Source organism: Pristis pectinata, chromosome 4, assembly GCF_009764475.1.
Source record: "Pristis pectinata isolate sPriPec2 chromosome 4, sPriPec2.1.pri, whole genome shotgun sequence".
NCBI lineage: Eukaryota > Metazoa > Chordata > Chondrichthyes > Rhinopristiformes > Pristidae > Pristis > Pristis pectinata.
The window spans coordinates 86827685-86849303 of NC_067408.1; the positions used below are offsets into that span (position 1 = coordinate 86827685).

The 21619-nt window shown below is 39.3% G+C and overlaps 1 protein-coding gene across 1 annotated transcript in view; it reads right to left on the minus strand.

Annotated features, from left to right (window-relative positions):
- Positions 1–21619, minus strand: part of srpx (sushi-repeat containing protein X-linked) — a 67592-nt gene that overhangs the window by 11525 nt on the left and 34448 nt on the right. Inside the window, exons 3-7 of the mRNA XM_052014367.1 lie at positions 21253–21444; positions 18017–18193; positions 13495–13621; positions 7174–7295; positions 1490–1669 (exon numbers count right to left, since the gene is read on the minus strand). Of these exons, the coding sequence (XP_051870327.1) occupies positions 1490–1669; positions 7174–7295; positions 13495–13621; positions 18017–18193; positions 21253–21444 (798 nt within the window). The remainder of the gene's footprint in view (positions 1–1489; positions 1670–7173; positions 7296–13494; positions 13622–18016; positions 18194–21252; positions 21445–21619) is intronic.

Here is a 21619-nt window from a genome sequence, read left to right on the forward strand (position 1 = left end):
TTTCCAGGAATTCTCCAGCAATGGTGAGGTGAACTGCAGCAGCTCGAAGCCAGGTGCAGTTAGAAGGCAGGTGAGGGGAGTTAATGATGAGGTGAGACAACTTTATGAGGGTAACCCTAGAATTTGTCAGACCTTGGTTGGTTGTAAGGTGTAACACGGTAGGGGAGGATCTCTATTTCATGGCACAGGTGTGTGTATGTGTGTGTGTGTGGTTGGTGGTGGTAAACATGTATCAAATTTAAACATGTATCACTCCAAAGGCACTGAAGTGTCTCGACTGACTGTTGGAAAAGCAATACATTTCTTATTTTCAACCTCAATGAACCTACAGCTGTTTCACTAGGGGCCTAGATTTATTCACATCCCAATAGTACAAAGCAGCTGATTACCTGAGAACCTCATAATGAAAATTAAGCATTTGATCAAAATACAAAGCTGAAATTGTACATAACTTTTAAAATGAATTCAGCATGTTTTTGACATGGTCTGAGTGACTCACCTTCCAATCAACTTATAGAATCTTCCTCAGATAAAATTAATTATTATATTACTTTTTGCTCAAGGGTGAAAATAAATAACTGTGGTTGTGCTAGCATAAAGTAATTGGAATTACAAGACTTGTGATGAAAATGTTGAGTTGAATGATCTGTTTTATATTGTAAAAATTTATAATGAATAAGTTTTTTTTCTCTAATAAAGATTATATCTTTTCTGCTGTGCTATGAAGAATTAACATTAAAATCTGCCTGTGCATACTCACAGGCTAATTCTCTTGTTTTCTCTAGCAAAAGTTAAAATGATAATTGTTCATGAAACTTTACGTAACTTAAAACAAACAGTATTTTTCAGCACTTTATTAAACAAACTGGAGAAATAAAGCCCAGAAATCTGTTGATGATCAAAAAGTCACGGCATCACAGTGTGATACCAGAGCACTGTGGACAGATTCTAAGTGCATTGCTAACAGATCAGCAGCAACATTGCTCACACAAAATCAATGACTACGGTATTTTGTAAGTTAGGGAGCACAATACCACGCATAGTATCAGGCATTATTCTGCTTCTGCATCATAGAGTGTTCCTTTAAGGTTAAAATTTAATTGTAACAAATGTACAGAACAACTGCCAATCAGATAGTGATTATTCTTTAATGAAAATGTCAAATTATGAAATTAACATCAACTCAGAGATCAATTGCATTTTAATGGATGTTTGGTGAAGGAATTGGAATGTGCCGCCTTTTAAATAAATAGTTGAGAAAAGCACTGGATCTGATGAAGGCGGATCGACCCGAAATGTTAACTCTGGTTCTCTCTTCATGAATAATACCTGACCCGCAGTATATTAGGAGCATTTTCTGTCGAAACAATCTTAAAGATGCAATTACAAGATCTATTGTGGTTCTTTCATTGTACACTACACAGGGTACATGCACAAACGTTTTGATTCCTACAAGAAATTAAATATTAAATCTCTCAAATACACTTACGCGCACAGACTGGAGCAGGTGCTGACCAGGCACGGTTGTACTGACAGACGCTCGCTTTGCTTCCTTTCAGTTCGTAGCCACCCACACAATTAAATTCACAGGTGGCCCCATAGTTATCCCCATCACTGGTGCATCTCACGTAGCCATTATCTGGCGCAACGAGCTTCCCACAGCGTCTAACTGACAATAAAAATCATTCCAAGTTCAGTTATCATAGAAATAAAACACACCATCACTCAATGTCTTTAATTCATTTAGTAAACAATTTCATGGATAATACTGGCAGCAAATTTCTATAACAAATTTCTATTGCACTATTAATATCAGATCATCAAAGCCTTTCCATAATTTCATTGCCATCTGTTACTCAAATCTGAACACAAGTTAGAATATGAATATTTGAAATATAACTAAAACAGCTATTTAAACAGTTGAACCCTGCATTATGGCCATATCAGTAACAGAAATTTACCCTCACAGAATTCACAAATCACTACCTAAAAATTTGAAGTACGGAACAAAATTCGCTCTCACTGAATTTATGTGAAAAGAAAAAACATTTTTTTTCAACTCGTTTCTTGATGCATGCACAGATGGCACGTAAAAATCACGATACAGATCATTTTCTAGGAATACAAACCCCACGCCCTGAACACAGGGGTCACCTGCAGTCTCACCTGGCCAATGTTGACTGGTTCTACCAGCAGGCAATTAAACGTGCCACAAAACCAAGTATTTTTAAAGTCTGCATTCCAATGACATTCAGTTGAAGGCCCACAATATTGACATCCTTCAGATTTTCTCATGGACCAAATGAATTACTCTGGTTCTATTGCACTAACTGTATCTTTCAGCATTTAAAACATTAGGACAATACATTTTATCGAACTCCTTTGAGTTATAATCTTGATTTTATTAAAAGTCTTCTGCTAAGAAGACCCAAGTTATAATCTTATTTCAATTTATAGCTAGATGCTCTTGATATACAACTTATATTTATTATGATATATATTAATAAGCATCAATGGGCATTTTTAGCAAACCACATGTATTTCCCCACCCCCCCCCACAAAGAATAGGTTATATTGTATTCAATGGCATTCCTAGAGAACAAAACATGATAATGACTTCTGAATTAAAATCTTATAGTTAAAAGAATCAGAAATATCACCTCAAATGCACATTTCTGCCGAAAGTTACATGATTCAGGTAAAACAAAATGGTTCTGTCCTAATGTTATCCTCTTTGATGTCCATTTAACATTGTTTATTCAATTTTTAATACCAATAGCTGTGCAACCACTTTGCACCGTCTAAACAATAAACTTTGCTGGATTTAACTGACAGTATAACACATTTCAGTGAAAATAAAAACAGGAAAATATTACTGGGATTCAAATTACTGATGATGTTACTTACAGAGGGTAGTGATGGAGGGGTGTTATTCTGACCAGAGGTCTGTGATCAGTGATGTTCCTCAAAGGTCAGTGCATTGACCTTTGTTGTTCGTGATTTGTATATACACAAGCGACTTGGTTGAAAATGTAGGCTGATCAGCAAGTTTGCAGATGACACAAAAATTGGTGGAGTTATGGATAGTGGATTCAGTGGGACATGGGTCAGTTGGAAATGTGGGCAGAGAAATGGAAGATGGAGTTTAATCCACACAAGTGTGAGGTCCTGCACTTTGGAAGATCAAATGTATGAGGAAAGTATACAGTAAATGGCAGGACCCTTAGAAGCATTGCTGTACAGAGGGATCATGGGGTACAAATCCATAGCTCTCTGAAAGTGGTAACACAAGTAGATAGAGTGGTAAAGGCGGCATACAGCATACTTACTTTCATCGGTTGGGGTGCTGAGTATAAAGGTCGGGAAGTCATGTTGCAGCTGTATAAAACTCTGGTTAGGCCACACTTGGGATATTGTGTGCAGTTCTGGTCACTGCATTACAGGAAGGACGTGGAGGCTTTGGAGAGGGTGTTGTCTGGATGAGAGAGCATTTGCTATGAGGAGAGGTTGGACAAACTTGGATTGTTTTCTCTGGAGCAGAGGTTGAGGGGCAACACCACAGAAATGTATAAAATTATGAGAGGCATAGATGGGGTAGAATTTCAGAGCCTTTTTCCCCCCCAGGGTGGGTATGTCAGTTACTGGAGGGCATAGGTGAGGGGGGGGGGGGGGAGGGGGAAGTGTAAAGGAGATTTACGAGGCAAGTTTTTTTTTACACAGAGAATGATGGGCGCCTGGAACATGCCGCTGGGGGAGTGGTGTAAGCAGATAGGTTAGCAACGTTTACAAGGCATTTAGACAAGCACATGAATAGGCAGGGAATGGAGGGATATACACCATGTGCAGGCAGGTGGGATTAGTTTGGATTGGCAACATGTTCAGCACAGACATCATGGGCCAAAGGGCCTGTTCTATGTTCTAAATACTAAAGACATCAGAACTTACATCATTTGTATAGGCATTGAAAGAAAACCATTCAAATGTTAAATATTGGCAATTCAATAACTGGACTAGAAGGGTTACATTGCTCTCACTCTAGGTCTTGTTGGATTTTATTATGGCCCTCATATTACTGGATATCTTGGATAATTTATGTCCAACTGCTCATCAACAAACGTTCTCCTCTGCTTGGAAATGAACCAACTGGCACAATATTATAGGTACAGTGACAATATCAATATGCTTCAAGTGAAATTAATGAAATGGGATTTTCATTCTTCAGTGAAGTCAACACATCATTTGTTGCTTTAAGTAATTCAAAAACAGACATTTATCTATCCATCTAATAACAGTATTGAAAGTTATAAAGTCAAGCACAGAGCACAATGTGTAATCAAGAGGTCACCATTGAAAATAACCAGAGGTCAAAACAAACATGTGGAATTGAACTTGAAGGGAAAAAGGGGAAATTTCAAAATAAATTCTGCAGAAGCTTTCCAAAGGTTAAATAAATGGGCTTAGCATTTTACAATGCCAGCTATATGTTATCTGTAGAAGAACTACCTGGGTGCTCCCAAAGGCCTCTTCTTTTGTTAATATCATCAATTTGAGAACAAGAAAGATCTGCAGAGTAAAAATTCTTGTACAATTTTAAAGTCAAGCTTATTAATATTTTTTATACTTTAAATTTAAAAGGTATATTTTTCTGCATGCTATCGTTATATATCACTCCTGCGTGGCACTGTGAAAGACCAGTGCATGCTCTGCATGATATTGGGTTGGTCTCAGCCCAATGGGAAGTGGTGAATACTGAGCACAGACCTTTCCACAGAGAAAAGGAAAAACTTCAGGATCCATCTCTTTGGGGCATAATCACACCAGCCAATTATATTACACCAGCGCTGACTGATGTTTAATTGAGTGCTACTTCCCACTCACTTGGCCAGGAACACAGAGAGATTCAAGACAACTGAAAGGTGGAGATTTTTTTTAAAAAAGAAAATAAGGAAAAAGGGAAAAAGAGCAAAAAAAAACAGAAAAACCCAAGTACCGGGTACTTAATTCATGAGAATTCATTACTGCTCTTTCAGAAAATGAATTTAAGCATCAGAATCGCAATTTAAAATTACAACAAACCAATCAAAAAAGAAAACACGTTTTCTAAACATTAGATTGTTTGGCACTGAACTCCAAGTTAATTGAAATTACACACCACAGACTAACAGGAGCTGTTTTCAGATGATTAACCAATAAGTTACTGTTTGCAAATATAGTGTCACACAAAAGCTAGATCTTTCTGCAGAGCAGTGAGAGCAAATTATTTTGGCTTGCTCTCCTGCAGTTCCCTTTAGATGGGATTGGCAGAAACCCAGGGATAACTCATCAGCCAGCTTTTCCCACAGGGAGCCATAGGTAAGGAAAGTTCAAAATCGTCTCAGAAATATATTTTTCTCCAATGTTGGCCGCTTCTCTGCGCGTGGGCCTTTGTTTTTCTCTTTTGTCAACAGTTTAAATTCTTGGCAAAAAAAAACATATTTTTCCTTTGTGAATTAAATGAAGGGTTATTTATTTGGCACCCTTAAGTGGTATAAAACATCCCAGGGCAATTCACAGAAGCATTGGCCTGGATCTGCATGCATAACTGCCAACATTTCCCCGCGTAACTGTGAACGACTGCAGGATTTCCATGTGAACACAGGGATCCCGAGGTTGCATTGGTTTTGCGAATACATTCTGATGCTGGATTCCTTGGAGATAAGCATGGGAGTACAACATTGTGGTGATCCTCACCACTTCCAGTGAACATCCTGCAGTAGCTCAATGGAGAGGAACAGCTGCAAAGGGACCAAGCATTAGCTAATTCCATTTTTTTAAACATATCTTTAAGTGCTCAAGATTTTTGTTTTAAGTGTGTAAAAAAAACTTGTTAATAATTTTAATACTTTTTGAATATTTTTGAACATCTGAGAGAATCTGAAACATTCAATGTGTCAAACTGCAAGTAAGATATCTTTATTAGTCACATGTACATCGAAACACACAGTGAAATGCATCTTTTGCGTAGCGTTTTCGGGGGGCAGCCCGCAAGTGTCGCCACGCTTCCGGCACCAACATAGCATGCCCACAACTTCCTAACCTGTATGTCTTTGGAATGTGGGAGGAAACCGGAGCACCCGGAGGAAACCCACACAGACACGGGGAGAACGTACAAACTCCTTACAGACAGCGGCAGGAATTGAACCCCGGTCGCTGGCGCTTTAATAGCGTTACGCTAACCGCTGCACTACTGTGCCTGCCCACTCGGAGAACTGATTTAACCAACTGAGAAAGAAGTGTTTCCTCCCGTTTGTGAGCTGGAATATTCTGCCCCACCCCACCCTCTCCTCCGCTCCAGACCTCTCTTCTTCTTACGTAGTGGCATAATATCATAGAAGGCTTTGTCAACAAACGGGGCCCCGCAGAGAGGATCAGGTCAGCTTCCCTCATGTCTCGTTCAAGGAACCACACTAGATAAATATAAACTTCATTCAAGAGGTCAGCAATTAGTATAGGTGGCCAGCTACTGACTAAATTCTGGGCCATAAACTAATCAACACATGACACCAAGAGACATTCAAAGAGAGGTTGTGAAAGGTTTTATCTAAGAGGTAGATTTAAGAGAGCACTTTGAAGGAGGAGGTAGTCATTGAGGCAGAAGGTTCCAAATAAACCAAAGCAATTCCAGAAATAAGGCCATAAGCAGCCAAAGGCACAGCAGCAATGTTAACAAAATGGAAATTTATGACATTGAAGCCAGAATTGGAGGATAGCATTGGCTAGTTCACAGACTTGTTATGTGTGTTAGGATAGCGTACTGATACAGCAGTTAGTGCTGCTGCCTCATAATTCCACCGACCGGGTTCAATCCTGACCTCCAGTGCTGTGGTCAAGCTCTGGTCGCGTCTGGGGGAAGTTGATGAGAACATGGGGAGAATAAAGTGGGATTAGTGCAAATGGGCAGTTGGTGTTTGATGCGGACTCGGTGGGCCAAAAAGCCCATTACCATGCTGAATGACTCTGACATTGGTGGCTAATTTGATTCCTTTCACGGTATCAACTGTCAACTCAAGAGGCAAAAAGGAACTGAGGGGAAAAAAACCAGAAAATTATGTTTCAGTTTTGATTTTCTTTTGAACTAATTTTAGCTACCCTTGGTTACTGTATAATGCACATGTAATTATTAAAAAGACTTACCTTCCACTTTAATTGTAAATCGACATGAAGCCTTGTTCCCAGCCCTGTCAAAAACAGTGTACTGAATTTTATGTTCACCTTCAGGAAATTCTGAGCGAGGAGGGCGGCCCTTCAATATTACACTAAAATATTTAAAATAAATGTCAATTATCAACATTGTATTTTGCTACAACATATTTAAATTCAATTTAATGAAACAATGTATATTTTCAATTTATTGTGGAAATATATTTGTTACCTCAAGGTCAGCAGTGAGAAAATACTTAGAATAAAATCCCCACTGTTACCAATCTACAGCCTGTAGTACAAGATTTGGGACACTGTGGCACTGTTCTTTCAGGGATTTCTCTCGCACATCCTTTCTCCATATAATATGAACATCATCAGCCAACTTTTTTTGTCCATTTCTACTTCACTTTGAGAAAATGTTGTGTAGTGAGGGAATTCCTATAGTATTTTTCAGTTAACTAGTTCCAAAAGTTTGTCTCAGTAACAATGAAGAAATGGAGGCACAGGTGCATGCATGTAGATGGAGGTGGTGGTGTTCCCAAGTGCCCGTTGCCCTTGGTGGTTACTGGAGGTGGCTGGTTTGGAAGGTGATGTTGAAGAAGCCCTGGCAAGTTGTTGCAGTACATACTGCAGATGGCATTCACTGAAGTTACACTGAGCTTACGATGAAGGGAGCGAACATTTAAGTTGGTAAAACGGGCTAAGTGGGATACCTAGTCCTGGAATGTGCTGAGTTTCTTTACTGTTGTTGTGGCACACCCCCCCAGGCAAGTGGACTGTACTCCATCACATCCCTGACCTCCTACAGAATACCTTATCTCTGACAAGTCTTCCAGCCACAGTGTTAATGAGGCTAGCCCACTGAAATTCCTGGCAATGGCAACTCCCAGGATCCTAACAATGGGAGGTTCAATGATGGTTATGGTGTTGAATTTCAATGATGAATATAAATTGCTCAATGCTGGCTGCAGCAACTCATCATCTGATATTTTTCTCATTCTCAGTTGGCATTTTAATCTCCAGCAACTGGAAATGAACCATGAAGGATTCCATGATGATTCTCAAATGAATCACCAATCCCAGTAGCTTCTAAAGCAATACTGGAAAGTGAGTCTGCCAATAGGCCACAATAAGTTACTCATCAACATTCAAAGATAACTACTTTTATAGATAGAATTCTGAAACATTGAAGATTTTAGACTGATCAATCCTCATGCATGAGAAGAACTAACAGGTCTCAGTAACATGATACAGAATGAAAGATTCAGTTATCAATATAACTGTTAACTAATTACTGTACATAACCTTCTTCAATTCCCATATTGAACTCTGCTCTTATTTCTATTGTAACACACAGTGAGACACAGCACAATATTTGTAATTCAACAAAAGTGAGATCTCTTTGAAACCCTCTTTTCCTATTAATAAATGAAGAGTAATATAACTGAAACGCAAAAGATGCAAAAAGCAACCTTATGTAAAAAAAAGCAAGATCTTCATACACAAGATCCTAAATCTGCACATGCAAACAATTCATTTCCTTCACTTTTCATTGAGAAAGGAAAACAAGAGACGAGCTGCTTACACTTACATCATGTTTTGGCAAAATGCTGGATTCAGTGAATTGAGGACTTGGAAGAGGGCATTTAGAAATTACAATACAACTGGACAAAATTAGCATTGCTTTACAAAAGGGAAATTACGTTTGACAAATTTTTGGTTGAAGGATGGAAGAGGGCACATTCATTGGGGTGTAGTGCGGGTGGGATGTGTATTTGACCAATGAGAGTATGGTTGGCCTATAGTCCCTGGAACTCAGAGGAATGAGAAGTGATATCATTGAGGCATAACAGGATTCTGAACGAGAGCTGATTCTCCACAGATGCTGGCTGACCTGCCGAGTATTTTCAGTATTTTCTCTTTTCATTTCAGATTTCTATCACTGTTATTTACTTTCTGGAGATTCTGAGAGAGACTGACGATAGATGGACAATCTGAGCAAGAACTTTAGGGGACCTGAGGAAGAACTTTATCACCTAGAGGGTGCTTGGAATTTGTAAAGCACGGCCTGAGTGGATGGTGGGACAGATACTCTAGAATAGCACATGAATCGCCAATGCATAGAAGGCATAGGGTTTCAAATTCTCTACCCAGAAGGCTGCACATGCTCTGTTGTCAAGCATCTCCAAGGCCGACAGCAAAAAATATCTGAATACTAAGGGAATCAAGGAATTTAGGATGAGGCAGGAAGTGTAGCAGAGCAGTTGTGAAATGGGGAATAAGCTCAAGAAACACTTTGTGTTAATTTTGCTTCTATTTCTTAAGATTCTGTCCTTTTATTAATCCTTCCTTTGCCCTTAGGTTTGAAAGCATGCTCAGGGAGTGGTTAAACTGGGAAACATCAGACTCAGCTCCTTAACACCCCTTTGGATGATTGTTGGTGTTCGTATTAAAGTTAACAGAATGGCCGTTTCTGTTCTCCCAGTTTAGGGAAGCTTTATGTCCTCATAGTGAATCACACATCCACAGCTTGCTTTGTCCAACTTAAACACACAAAGCCAATTCCAGCTGCAGTTAGTAGCAACCAACAATGATATAACTGTGGTTGAAGTAAATGCTGTATCCTTGGTAGAAGAAGCTGGAGGAACTGGATTAGACCACAAGAGTGGCATAGTGGCACAACTATTAAAACTGCTACCTCACAACACTGACAACTCTGGTTCAATCCTGACCTCTGGTGCTGTCTATGTAGAGTTGGCATGTTCTCCCTGTGATCTTATGGGGTTCCCATGGGTACTCCTGCTTCCTCCTGTTTTTCCCTACTTCAACTCTGCATTCTTACACGACACAGAATGCTCAACCCATCACACCCTGGTTATCATTACTCACATCGCCTTTCTACATGATCAACCAGTTCTTTCTCTTTAACATTCTAAATTTCCCCACATATGAACCCACCACTGCACAACTTGAAGCTCATCTACAGCCCCAGTTATTCAATTCACCACAGCACTGGTGTTAGTAACCCATATATTGGAACCTATTTTTGCCACGCCAACGTTTGAGCCATGTAGTCAACTCACTGATCTCGCAGACCTATGTCAATTTACATGTGACCCAGATAGTAGTCAAGGGATTATCACTTCTGTGGTTCTGTTTTTTAATTTTGACATTAGCTGCTCATACTCTGTCAGCAGAAATTCATTCTTTGTCTTATCTATGTCAGTGGTACCTACACAGACCTCAACAACTGGACTTTTCCCCCTTCCATTCCCAGTCCCTCCTCACCCCTAACCCGAAGGGCGGCACAACTAATAGAGCTGATGCCTCAGAGCTCCAGTGACCCAGATTCAATCCCGCCCTCCAATGCTGTCTGTATGGAGTTTATTTGTTCTCCCTGTGACCACGGGAGTTTCCTCGGGGCGTTCCGGCTCTCTCCCACCTACCAAAGATGTGTGGGTTGGGAGGTAAATTGCCTGTGTGTAGATGAGTGGTAGAATCTGGAGTGGGGGGAGTTGATGGGCATGTAGGGAGAATACAATGGAGTAGAATTAGTGTAAATAAATGCTCTCAGCCCATAGAGGGGGTTGTAGGGCCCTTTTCTCTGCTGTATGACTCTATGGCTTAGCATTGGGCAGGCAGCATAGAAATTCTGAAATGATGGTCACAGTTGCAGGAAACAGTATCTATCCCCCTTACTGTACTAACTCAACCACTACTACAAATCAGTTTCACTTCCCCTTCCTGCGCTCTCTGTTCTCATCCACATAGGCTGCAAGACCCTTTTGGACAAGTGCAAAAGCTAAGGCTTCAAAGTTACATCGAAGGAAGGAACATAAATACATAAAATACTGCACAGTGAAAATTTCATTACTTACGATGTGCAATAAATAGACATTTGATTGGTCATGTATATAATACATTGCAACTCCTGAAAGTCTACAGAAAAGTAAGCTTCAGGAACCATTTCCCCACGGACTAGGAAGAATAAAGCAGTAGCAGAGTCCACAAACTCAGCACAACTCTGCTTTGGTTATCCTACTTGCAAACTGAAACCTGTCAGCCAGAATTCCCTGTTGTTTTCATCAAAAAAAGAAAATCTCTCTCTGAGGAAACCCTCGAAAAGAAAAAAGGTGAGATGGCTAGATTTCAACAAGAGATGGTGGAAGCAATAAAAAGAGAAATCTCACAGTCCCAGGGAGCTTTGTTGGAATGCAAGTTTCTCGTGTTCCACCAGCCCCAATCTCCAGCTTCATCGGTATTAATCATTAATCTTTTCAGCACTTGAATGATTTCTGCTTTCCTGTCCCAACGGTATCCTTTTCATCATGGCCAAATCCTTCCTCTACACTTCAATTCATCACCTTTGGTTCCTCCTCAAATATTAGACTAGCCATTCTCTATCCATTAATAACTTTATCTGTACATCAAAACCCATTCTCATTTTAACACCGTATACATATAGTCAATAACCTTGCTATAGGAACCCATAGAGATTCTAGCTTTGCCTGCCCTTTTGTAGAATGCTCTCTGCTCCAGTTCTACTTCTGTTAGATTGCTGACATATTTTTCATTACATTATTGACTGCCTGCGCTGCTTCCTGCTCTTGCTCCAACATATAGATTTTCACTATGTCTCAAATTTCCATCTGTTCCATACTTTACATGGTACTTCCTGGCTTTTCATTTTTCTTTTCCTTCCAAGAAACCTCTCTGTCTTGAACTTCTCTCTGTTTCTAGAATGCACATTCCAATTGACATTCATTTTAATGTCTATCACTCACACAATTAATATACTGTACATCTTCTGATTACGTTTCTTATTAGGACTCCAGTAAATCTGCTCCAATGATAGTTTCTGATGTGGCTACCTTCCTCAGTTATTGACTCTTCAACTCCAGCAGTCAGGATGCTTGAAAGCCATCCCATTTCCCAGTTCTCATCCCTCCCATCTCAAATTGAAATAGGGGTCTCCTCAGCCTCAACTTTCAACCTTCCAACCTCCTCAATTCTCCAAATTTGTTTCTTTTCACATTCCACATCATCCCAACCACCCAACATAACTTCCCCTCCCCTCTCTGCTTTTCACCATCCAAGATTTCTTTCTACACAGCCCCAAATATTCTTTTCAAGTGGCTATTTCAAATGTAACCTACTGCTATCCATTACAATGGGGAAACCAAATCAGGTTAGGTGACTACTTTGTACAACATTTCCATTTTTTTCTACCAGGGCAAACCCAAGCTCTGTATCATTTGCCAATTCCAACTTAATACTTTGTTCCAATTAAATTCTCTGGAAGCTCAAGTGAAAGCACTTTTTCATGAGGCACATCCAAGTCCTCTGAGCTTATCACTGCCATTTATACAAACAGTTACTTAAACAAGAGGTCCCATTTCCTTTCTGCAGGGAGACAAATGACATGTGAATTGATTATGACTGGGTTACTGAAGAACGGACAGGGTGGAGTTATTTGCAAGTTAGAACAGGAATCTTCTATCAGAGCATTGTTTTGACTGTGAGCGGTCTGCTCTCAGCCTTTCAATATCCTATTCCACTCTGCCAACATTTTTAATTACTTTTCTTTCTCTTTGCTCTTATCCTTCATCTTTTCAATTTCTATTACATTTACTTTTATCACGCAAGGACAATATCATTTCATCCATCATGATGCAGTTCAAGGTGATGACACAGTTTTGAGGGCAAGGGCCAAAATAATAGGGGAATAAATATCAGATAAGCATTAACAGATTGAATAGCAGAGAGCAAGAACCTCAAACTACTTGCCACATGAAGTGGTTGTAGGATGTAGTGGGATTTGGGGGTGGGGGTGGGGGGAGTTTGAAAGATACACAAGGATAAAATGAATATTGGGGTGTGAAGGCAGAGTGGTAAGAGTTACTGCGCATGGAAGGAAATATATTGAGCATAGGTGCTTTTGGGGTGAATGGCCTATTTGTGCAGTAGATTTAATATAATTTAACCATATTCTGTTTCCTAATCTGGTTACATAAGGGTGTTTTTCCACCTCTACCATTCACTTTTGCCTTCTATTCTTTTTAAAATGTTCACCTTTCATTCCCCCAACCCCATGCAAAATTCTGATGAATTGTTTGAACTTCCATCATTTGAAGTTAGAAATCATTTTCACAATATGAAAGCACGAACTGCAAAATACATTATGAATGTTTTTTTTAAAATCAGCCTTGATGACCCTGACATAAATATTAATCTTCCACAGAATTTTAGGTGGTTAACCCAACAATGGGTCTTGGTCATTTCCCTTCCCCTTACTTCATAAATAGCAATTACTTTGTCAAAATGCCATCTGCTGTATCTTTTCCTTCAGGAGTATCCCAGTTCACCCGGACAGTCAGCTTTTCAGGCTCAGCTGTCTTCTGCTTGAAGCTGGGGCACTTTATTTGTGGAGGGTCTACATCTGAAAAGCAAAGACAGATCTTTAGAAGTTCCTATACTATCACTTATTCTCAATCTAGAGATGCTGGAAATGTACAGTTCAGACAAATGCTTCAATCATATCAAGTTGTCACGATTTAGAGACTTAATATGGTTAACATCTCTTCAAATTCACATTTAAACTACCATTGAAAAAGATCTGAAATAATCAGACCACTATTAGGCCAGTCTTGTATTTGACGAAAACATAACATTATGAGTTCACAACATGTAAAAAGACAAGGGCAACAGAACCATGGGAACCCCACCACTGGCAAATTCTCCTCCAAATTACACACCAGCTTACTTGAATATATATTGTTAGAAGTTAAAAGGTAAATATGAAAAGGACAAATAGATGGCTGACAACCAGCTTTAAAATAGTTTAATTTGCAAACTCCAGGTAAAAGTTTCAAAGTTTGAAACTCCTTAAAATATTGTAAAACTTGCAATCAGCTGATCATAATGATAACCTTGAACTACTGTTTAAAAACAGGATTTTTTGGTTTACTAATATTAAGATAACAATTCATCTTTCATCCCTTTATTTCGCTTTTCCACAGACTTTGAATACTTACTGGAATCTCAACAAGTTTTAAATTGAGTGTGCCAACAGTGCAGCTGGTTTGTCTTTTTCATATTTACCTTTTAACTTCTAAAAATATATATTTAAGTAAGCTGGTGTGTAATTTGGAGGAGAATTTGCCAGTGGTGGGGTTCCCATGGTTCTGTTGCCCTTGTCTTTTTACATGTTGTGAACTCAAAGTGCTGTTGCAGTCCTTGCTTTTCCTTTCTGCTGAGGTGGACAAGTTCTTCCCTGTACCTCGGTACATGTTGCAGCTGGTTCTTCAAGATATATAAAGGATCACATGAAATGCATCCAAATTAGCAATGAACATAAATTGCTCGTCATATTAGTAACCTCACAGTCTAAGAAGCAAACTTGTGCTACATTGCAAAAGAAATGGCTTCACATCAACCTCAAAATTGTTCAAAAAATCTGTATCGAGGTAAAGAATTTAGTTTACACCATATTAATTATTTCTTTATTATGAAATTGATGCCATCAAAAAAGCTCAATCCATAGTTGTACATCTTGTGTTCAGTGGATAAATACTTGAAGCAGGGAAAATTACTGTGTTCTGGGGGTAGTCTGGGCCAATACAGGGCAAAAAGAATCCAAACCAGTTTGTCATAAAAAAACAACCTAATACCTTGAATGCTTTTCAACTATAAAGCAACTGCTAAATCATACTGTATTGAAATTCCTTCCTTATATACTTTATATACAACTACCACCAAAAGGATAAAATAAGCAGTAATTCTACTCAAGCAGATTGTACAAACCAGTCATGCCAGCAAAAAACATTATTTGGATTTTTTAAAAACTAGTAGATGAAGGGTCTTGACCCAAAACCTTGACTATTTCCCTCCATAGATGTTGCCTGACTCGCTGAGTTTCTCCAGCATCTTGTTTGTTGCTCCAGATTTCAGCATCTGCAATCTCTTACATCTCCTTAATGATGGGAAGACTGGCTAAGTCTTCCCACATTATGGTGTTTGATAACAGAGTATTTAAGATACATTTCTGGCCAACTGGAGGCCTGAACCATTGATCCAGAGGCATAGCTTTGAATCCCACCAAGGTAGCGGCATAATTTAAATTAAACTAATTTGGAATAAAAATCTAGATTGTAGTGTAGCAGTTAGCGTAACACTATTACAGCACCAGTGTTCAATTCCGGCCACTGTCTGTAAGGAGCTTGTACATTCTCCCCTTGTCTGCGTGGGTTTCCTCCAGGTGCTCCGGTTTCCTCCCACATTCCAAAGACGTACAGGTTAGGAAGCTATGGGCATGCTACGTTGGCACCGGAAGCGTGGTGACACTTGCGGGCTACCCCCAGAACACTCTGTGCAAAAGATGCATTTCACTATGTGTTTCGATGTACATGTGACTAATAAAGATATCTGATAAAAACTCATCAGGTTCTGTAACAGTCAAGGAAGGAAGCCTGCCATCCTTACCCTGTTATGGCTTATTGGTGGGTTTGGAGTCACACGGTTGACTCTTAACTGAGTCCTGACATGGCCTAGCAAGATTCATGGGGCAATTAGGATTAACTAATAAATGCCAGCCTTGTCAACCACCTCTACATGCTGTGAATGAATAAAAAAATACTCAGGTCATGAGAGATCATTTTGTTATTTTTTTTCCATCTTGCATTCATAGTTCAACTGTCACTAAATTATTTATCATTTTCAAATCAATGGCGACAAAAAATATAACATCCTCTGTTGAATATAAATTGATGTTTTTAAATAAGTCAACCATAAATGTCACAGAGAAGCTGTATCCATACCACCACCGTGTGGCCGACTTCTTTAGTTGCATTTGGCCACGTCTGTAGTTGTGAGTGACATGTCTTTTTCATAATATGAAACAGACACAGCCATCTTTCCCAATTTTTGGTTTATTACAATGGATACTCTATTGGTTCCACGCGACCTCACATCCTACAAGCTCCTGTGGTGTCTCATCTTCTGTATGATAACTAGGCAAATTATCTCATGATTGGAGAATTAATAACAGTGAATTTTTCCCACCAGTCACAGATTAAGAGGAATATTATTCTATACTAACTTGCAACTTATTCTCTTTATCAATATCAAAACACTGGTAATTGACAAGGCCAGTCATTGATGACCCTGAGCTCCTAGTTGACACAGAACTATGCTTCTATTCTGCTACCGCTTTTCCACAAAGTCCACTGAAGACCTCTTGTATTCCAACATTACCCCTTTAACCAATCTACCACTGAAACCTTTGTCTACGTTCTTATTACTTCCAGACATGACCAACCTAATGTTCACCATATCATCTGCAGATTCTCCATAAACTATAACTCATGTGAAACACTACTGTCTGTGTCCGAACTCCCATTCACTCATTACCATCTTGTTCTACGAGCCACACTAGCTCCAGGTCTCTTTATTTAAAAAAAATCTCAATTCCTTTCATAGCCCTCTTTCTTATTTCTCATCACTTCCACAATTACAAGCCTCTAAAGTGTCTGCATTCTTACAACTCTCACACATTCCCTTCATTCCACCAATAATGAATGAGCCTTCAGTTGTCCAAACCTTCAGTTTCTGAATTCCTTCCTCTAAATTTCCACTCCCTACATTCAAAGTACGATTTGAATCACCTGCCTTAATATCATCTCCTGTGGTGCTGTGTCAATTATTGACTTATTAATTCCTGTATATCACTCAATTTCAATAAACACGTTTTAACCTTTACCTCTGGTTTACCTTCTTTCACTTAAAGGTTAATTCTCCCAAACAGTCCTTCAAAAAAAAACATTCAGTTTCATATCCTTTTTCTTAAAGTCAAATTTGTAGCATCTTCATGCTTCATATGTTTTTAACCTCAAAGTCTGATGTCCTGCAGTTTTACTAAGCCAGGTATAAAAGCATGGTGGAAAAAAGCATCATGGAAAGTACAAGTATTCTTTACAGCACACACTAGTAAACTGTATGTGGCACTGCCTGTGGTCACAGCTCTTTTTTATTGAAAGTTGTCATGTTTAAGACAAAACAGGTATTCATGGCCTACAGATTAGGAAGCACAGGGAAAGTTTAGATTCTGTAAAAGTTAATTTCAGTTTGATGTTTTTAATTAACATATTCATTTGCAAAAAATCATTTTTAATTATCGACTTCAATTTTGAACTATTTTAAAAACAAAAAAACTTAAAATTACAGAGCTTTGACAGGAGGTAATGCTCTGTCCCCTGCTTTGTCTTCTGGCAAAGGCTATCACAGGAGATCCAGGGAGCCAACTTGTACTACGTTACCTCAGGCCTGGACGTGCCAGACCTTACCAAATGACTATAGGGTAAAGAGAGCCAGCAAGTTATCTTGAGTCCCATATAATCTATATAGTGGAGACTGCTGGTATTCAAATTATTAAAGGGGAGTTGAATATAACAGCTTCAGATGGGGATCTAGGGCTAAAAGACATCCCAATTGCCACTGATGCCTTTCAAAAACTTTAATTTTGGGACAATATAAATTACTTAGAAAAACATGTCAGAAGAAAACCAATGAATGATTTAATGCATTCACCACAATCAATAAAGGACAAACATTTATGTAGGAAACGCAGAAGGAATTGCACTAGGAATTTTAATTTTCAATGTTGATATACAACATGACAACAGGAAGTATATGGATAGGCTGAGCACAAGTAAGTCAGATTTGCAATGTAAAATTACAAATTACACTTTAATGATTAAAGATTCATATTTCCCCCTAGCTTTATTTTGGTTAAACATCTGATTGTATCATTTTAAAATATTTTTTAAATGCAACTCACCAAGACAAGATGGCTCCTTTCCACTCCACACTTTATTGTGCATGCAAATCACATCCTTTGTTCCCTTAACTTGATATCCAGGTGTACAATAAAACTCGCACTTCGATTTAAAATAGGCTCCATCTGAGCACTTTGCAGCCCCATGAATTGGCAATGAAAGCTTGGGACATCGTATTTCTAGAAAAGAAAAATATACTAAATGTAATAATGCAATCGTTTGAAGCAGTAGCTTTCTTTTCTCCTTCCCCACAGGAGGGTGGGACAGTCGGCACTGCCAGTAGAGCTGCTGCCTCGCAAGTCCAGTAACCAGTTTTCAATTCTGACCTATGGTGCTATCAGTGTGGTGCTTGCACATTCTCCTTGTGACCACATGCATTTCCCCCTAGTGCTCCAGTTACCTCCTATATAAGATGTTAGTAGGTTAAGTGACCATTGTAAATTGTCCCTAGTGTGTAATTGAGTTATAGAATCCGAGGAGAGTTGGTGAGAATGTGGGGAGGATAAAATGTGTACTTGATGCTCAGCATAAACTTGGTGAGCTAAAGGACCTTTTTCCATGTTATATGACTATATGAAGATAATATTATAATGATATAATTTCCTGTTGAAATCACGCAAGTCTCTGACTACATCATTTATAACGTATACAAGGCACAAGATGCATGACAGAATACTCTAACATTTGCCTGGATAAGTGTAGTCCAACAAGACTCAAGATGATCAGTGCCATCCAAGACAATGCAGCCTGTTTGACTGGCATCCGATTTGGCACTCTAAACTTTCATTCCCCCCATCTGCTGCTGTACCTAATAGTGACAAGATACACTGCAATTAGTCACCAAGACAATTCCGACAGCACTTCCCAAACCTCTGACCTCCATCATCAAGAAGAACAAGGGCAATGAGTACATGGAAACACTGTTAACTGACCTTCCAAGTCACTCATCATATGATCTGGAAATATAATGTTGATCTATCATTGTCACTAGGTCTAAATCCTGGAGCTCTCTACCCAACAGCAATGTGGGAGCACTTCATCAGTTCAAGGAAGCAGCTCACACCACTTCCTTAAGGGCCATCAGGGATAGAAAATTAATGCTGGCATGGTCAGTGATGCCCCCATCTCAAAAGAATTTTAAAAAGTAACAATATACTCATCATCCTTAGCCAGCTTCGATGCCAATACAGCAGGTAGCTCTCGATTCTCCTGGAGTCCATGAGGTTTGGGCAGAAAAATGGAAGAGACCAATGATCAGATCAGCCGTGATCTTACTGAATGGCAGAATAGATCTGAAGGGCTACATTGCTTTATCTTCTCCTGTTGGGAGTACTCACATTCCCAACTTCCTCCTTTACTTTCAGAAGCACACAGAGGCCAGCTTTCCAATCAGGACATTTTCTTTTCTCATATGTTGCACAATATTTAATTCTTTCAAAATAAATGTAATATTGTTAGCCACTGTTTAATTAACAAGTGGAATTTGTAAAACTGCTATTTGGTAGTATTTGTTCTAGACTAAGTATGCTTTCCCTGGAATAGAGGAGAGGGGACATGACTGAGATGTATAAAATTATGAGGACTATGAGCAAGGTGGGCTGCAGATACAATCCTGACCTCTGCTGCCATCTGTGTGAAGTTTGCACATTCGCCGTGACCCTGGATTTGCCAGTTTTGTCCCACATTCCAAAAAACTTTCAGATCGGTAGGTTAGTTGACTGTTATTAATTGCCCCTTGTGTGTAGTCGACTGGTAGAATCTGAGGATAGTTGATGGGAATGTGGGGAGAATAGGTTATGGGAAAAATTAGTGGGCAATGGGACTGTGCTGTGAGCCAACATAGATTCAACACGTTGAAATCCATGTCGTAAGGAGATATGGTATATGGTATTCCATACCTTTTCCTTTCAGATAGCATACAATTCAATAACGGTCTAGAAGTTTGCGTGAGAATAATAAACAGCTCTGTCCACCATAGGGAGAGTAGCGGGTGTCACAGCAGTCTCTGGTACTGAAGGATAGCTCACACTTTCTGCCACCAATCACCATCCAATGGCTCCAGCAGCAACCACAACTGTTACAGCAATCAAAGGTCAGGTTGCACAATGATGCTTTCCAAGATGAAATATTCCCAGGATAAAGTAGTATTCTTTGTGGAAACAAGATAGTGAGGAACGCATTGAATAACTGGTGTGCCATGTGCTCTCATCACCCTGGCTGAGAGTGGGTAATCCAGCATCAATTCTGATAAAGATGGGACTTTCCTGGTCTCCACAGCTCTCCACACTGGAGAGTTGGTGTTGTCCAGTGAGTTCACATGAGGTTATTTTTTCCCCAAAATCAATAAGCTTTGAAATGGGAATTCCCATGCACCAAATATTGACTGTGCATCAAAAACAAAGTGCAAAGTTGCTGCGACAACCTGAAGCTCTGGATAAGTGTTTTACTTCTTTCATGGAACAACAGATAATGCATTCACTGATTATTTCAATTATCATCTCAAAACCCAAGTGATGAGATTTCACTTAACCATTTACTTTATTTTGTTACTTTTTAAATGTTATATAATCTGACTTGGTTGTTTTAGAATTATGGGGTTCCCAATTATGCTGAATTGCAGGGCTTCCAGTAGTTTCAAACTTTGCAGACAGCCAAATGTAAGGAATTGTGGCATTAAGTGAATCAAAAAGGGTGGCATGGTGGTGCAGTAGCCAGTGTTACTGCCTCACTGCTCCAGAGACCCAGGTTCAATCTTAACCTCACATGCTGTCTGTGTCCAGTTTGCACGTTCTGTCTATGGGTTTCCCTGGGTTCTCTGGTTTCTCCCTTCATCCCAAAGATGTGCTGGTGGGTTAACTGCCTACTTTAAATTGCCGCTTAGTGTAGATTAATAGCAAGAAGTCCAACAGGAGTTAACGGACACACAAGAGAGAAGATAGAGGGGTTCAGGGAAATAAAGAAAAGCAATGAGACTGATGAGACTTTCCTCCAGGAGCTAACACAACCCAAAAGAGCCAAATGGCCTCTTTCTACGTTATTCTTATTGGCATCATATGTCAAAAAAGAAATGCCAAGCAAGTGATCTGATGTTCTGCAAAATGTATTATCAAACATCATAATGAGCACCTGCTATCTACCACCTCATGTGTGATGTCACGGAAATAAATTGCAAATCATTTATCTTTACTCAATGCATTACTCTGTTCCGACAAAACCAAAAGTTCATGATATCACCTACCTCTGCAAGTAACTGTTTGTGACCAGCGTTTGCTTGAAAGACAATGGACACGGCTAAGTCCATGAATTTCATACCCGTGCCGGCAAGAAACATCACACACTGTTCCCTGTGCATTTTGGTAATGTACACCTTGTGGTGTTCTGCACCTGACATAACCATTTTTGACTTTTAGAGGAGCACACTCTGGAATATCTGTAATAGCAAAAAACAGTAAATGTACAGCTAACATCTCGGCTCCAGATATGCATCATTTCAGGAAGCTTACCTTGGATAACCCACTGTTTACTGCAGAAGAAAAAGATGTTAGCAGTTCCACAATACTTCCCTAAACAAAACATCTACACTGTAGTCAGTAACTGTTCCTGAA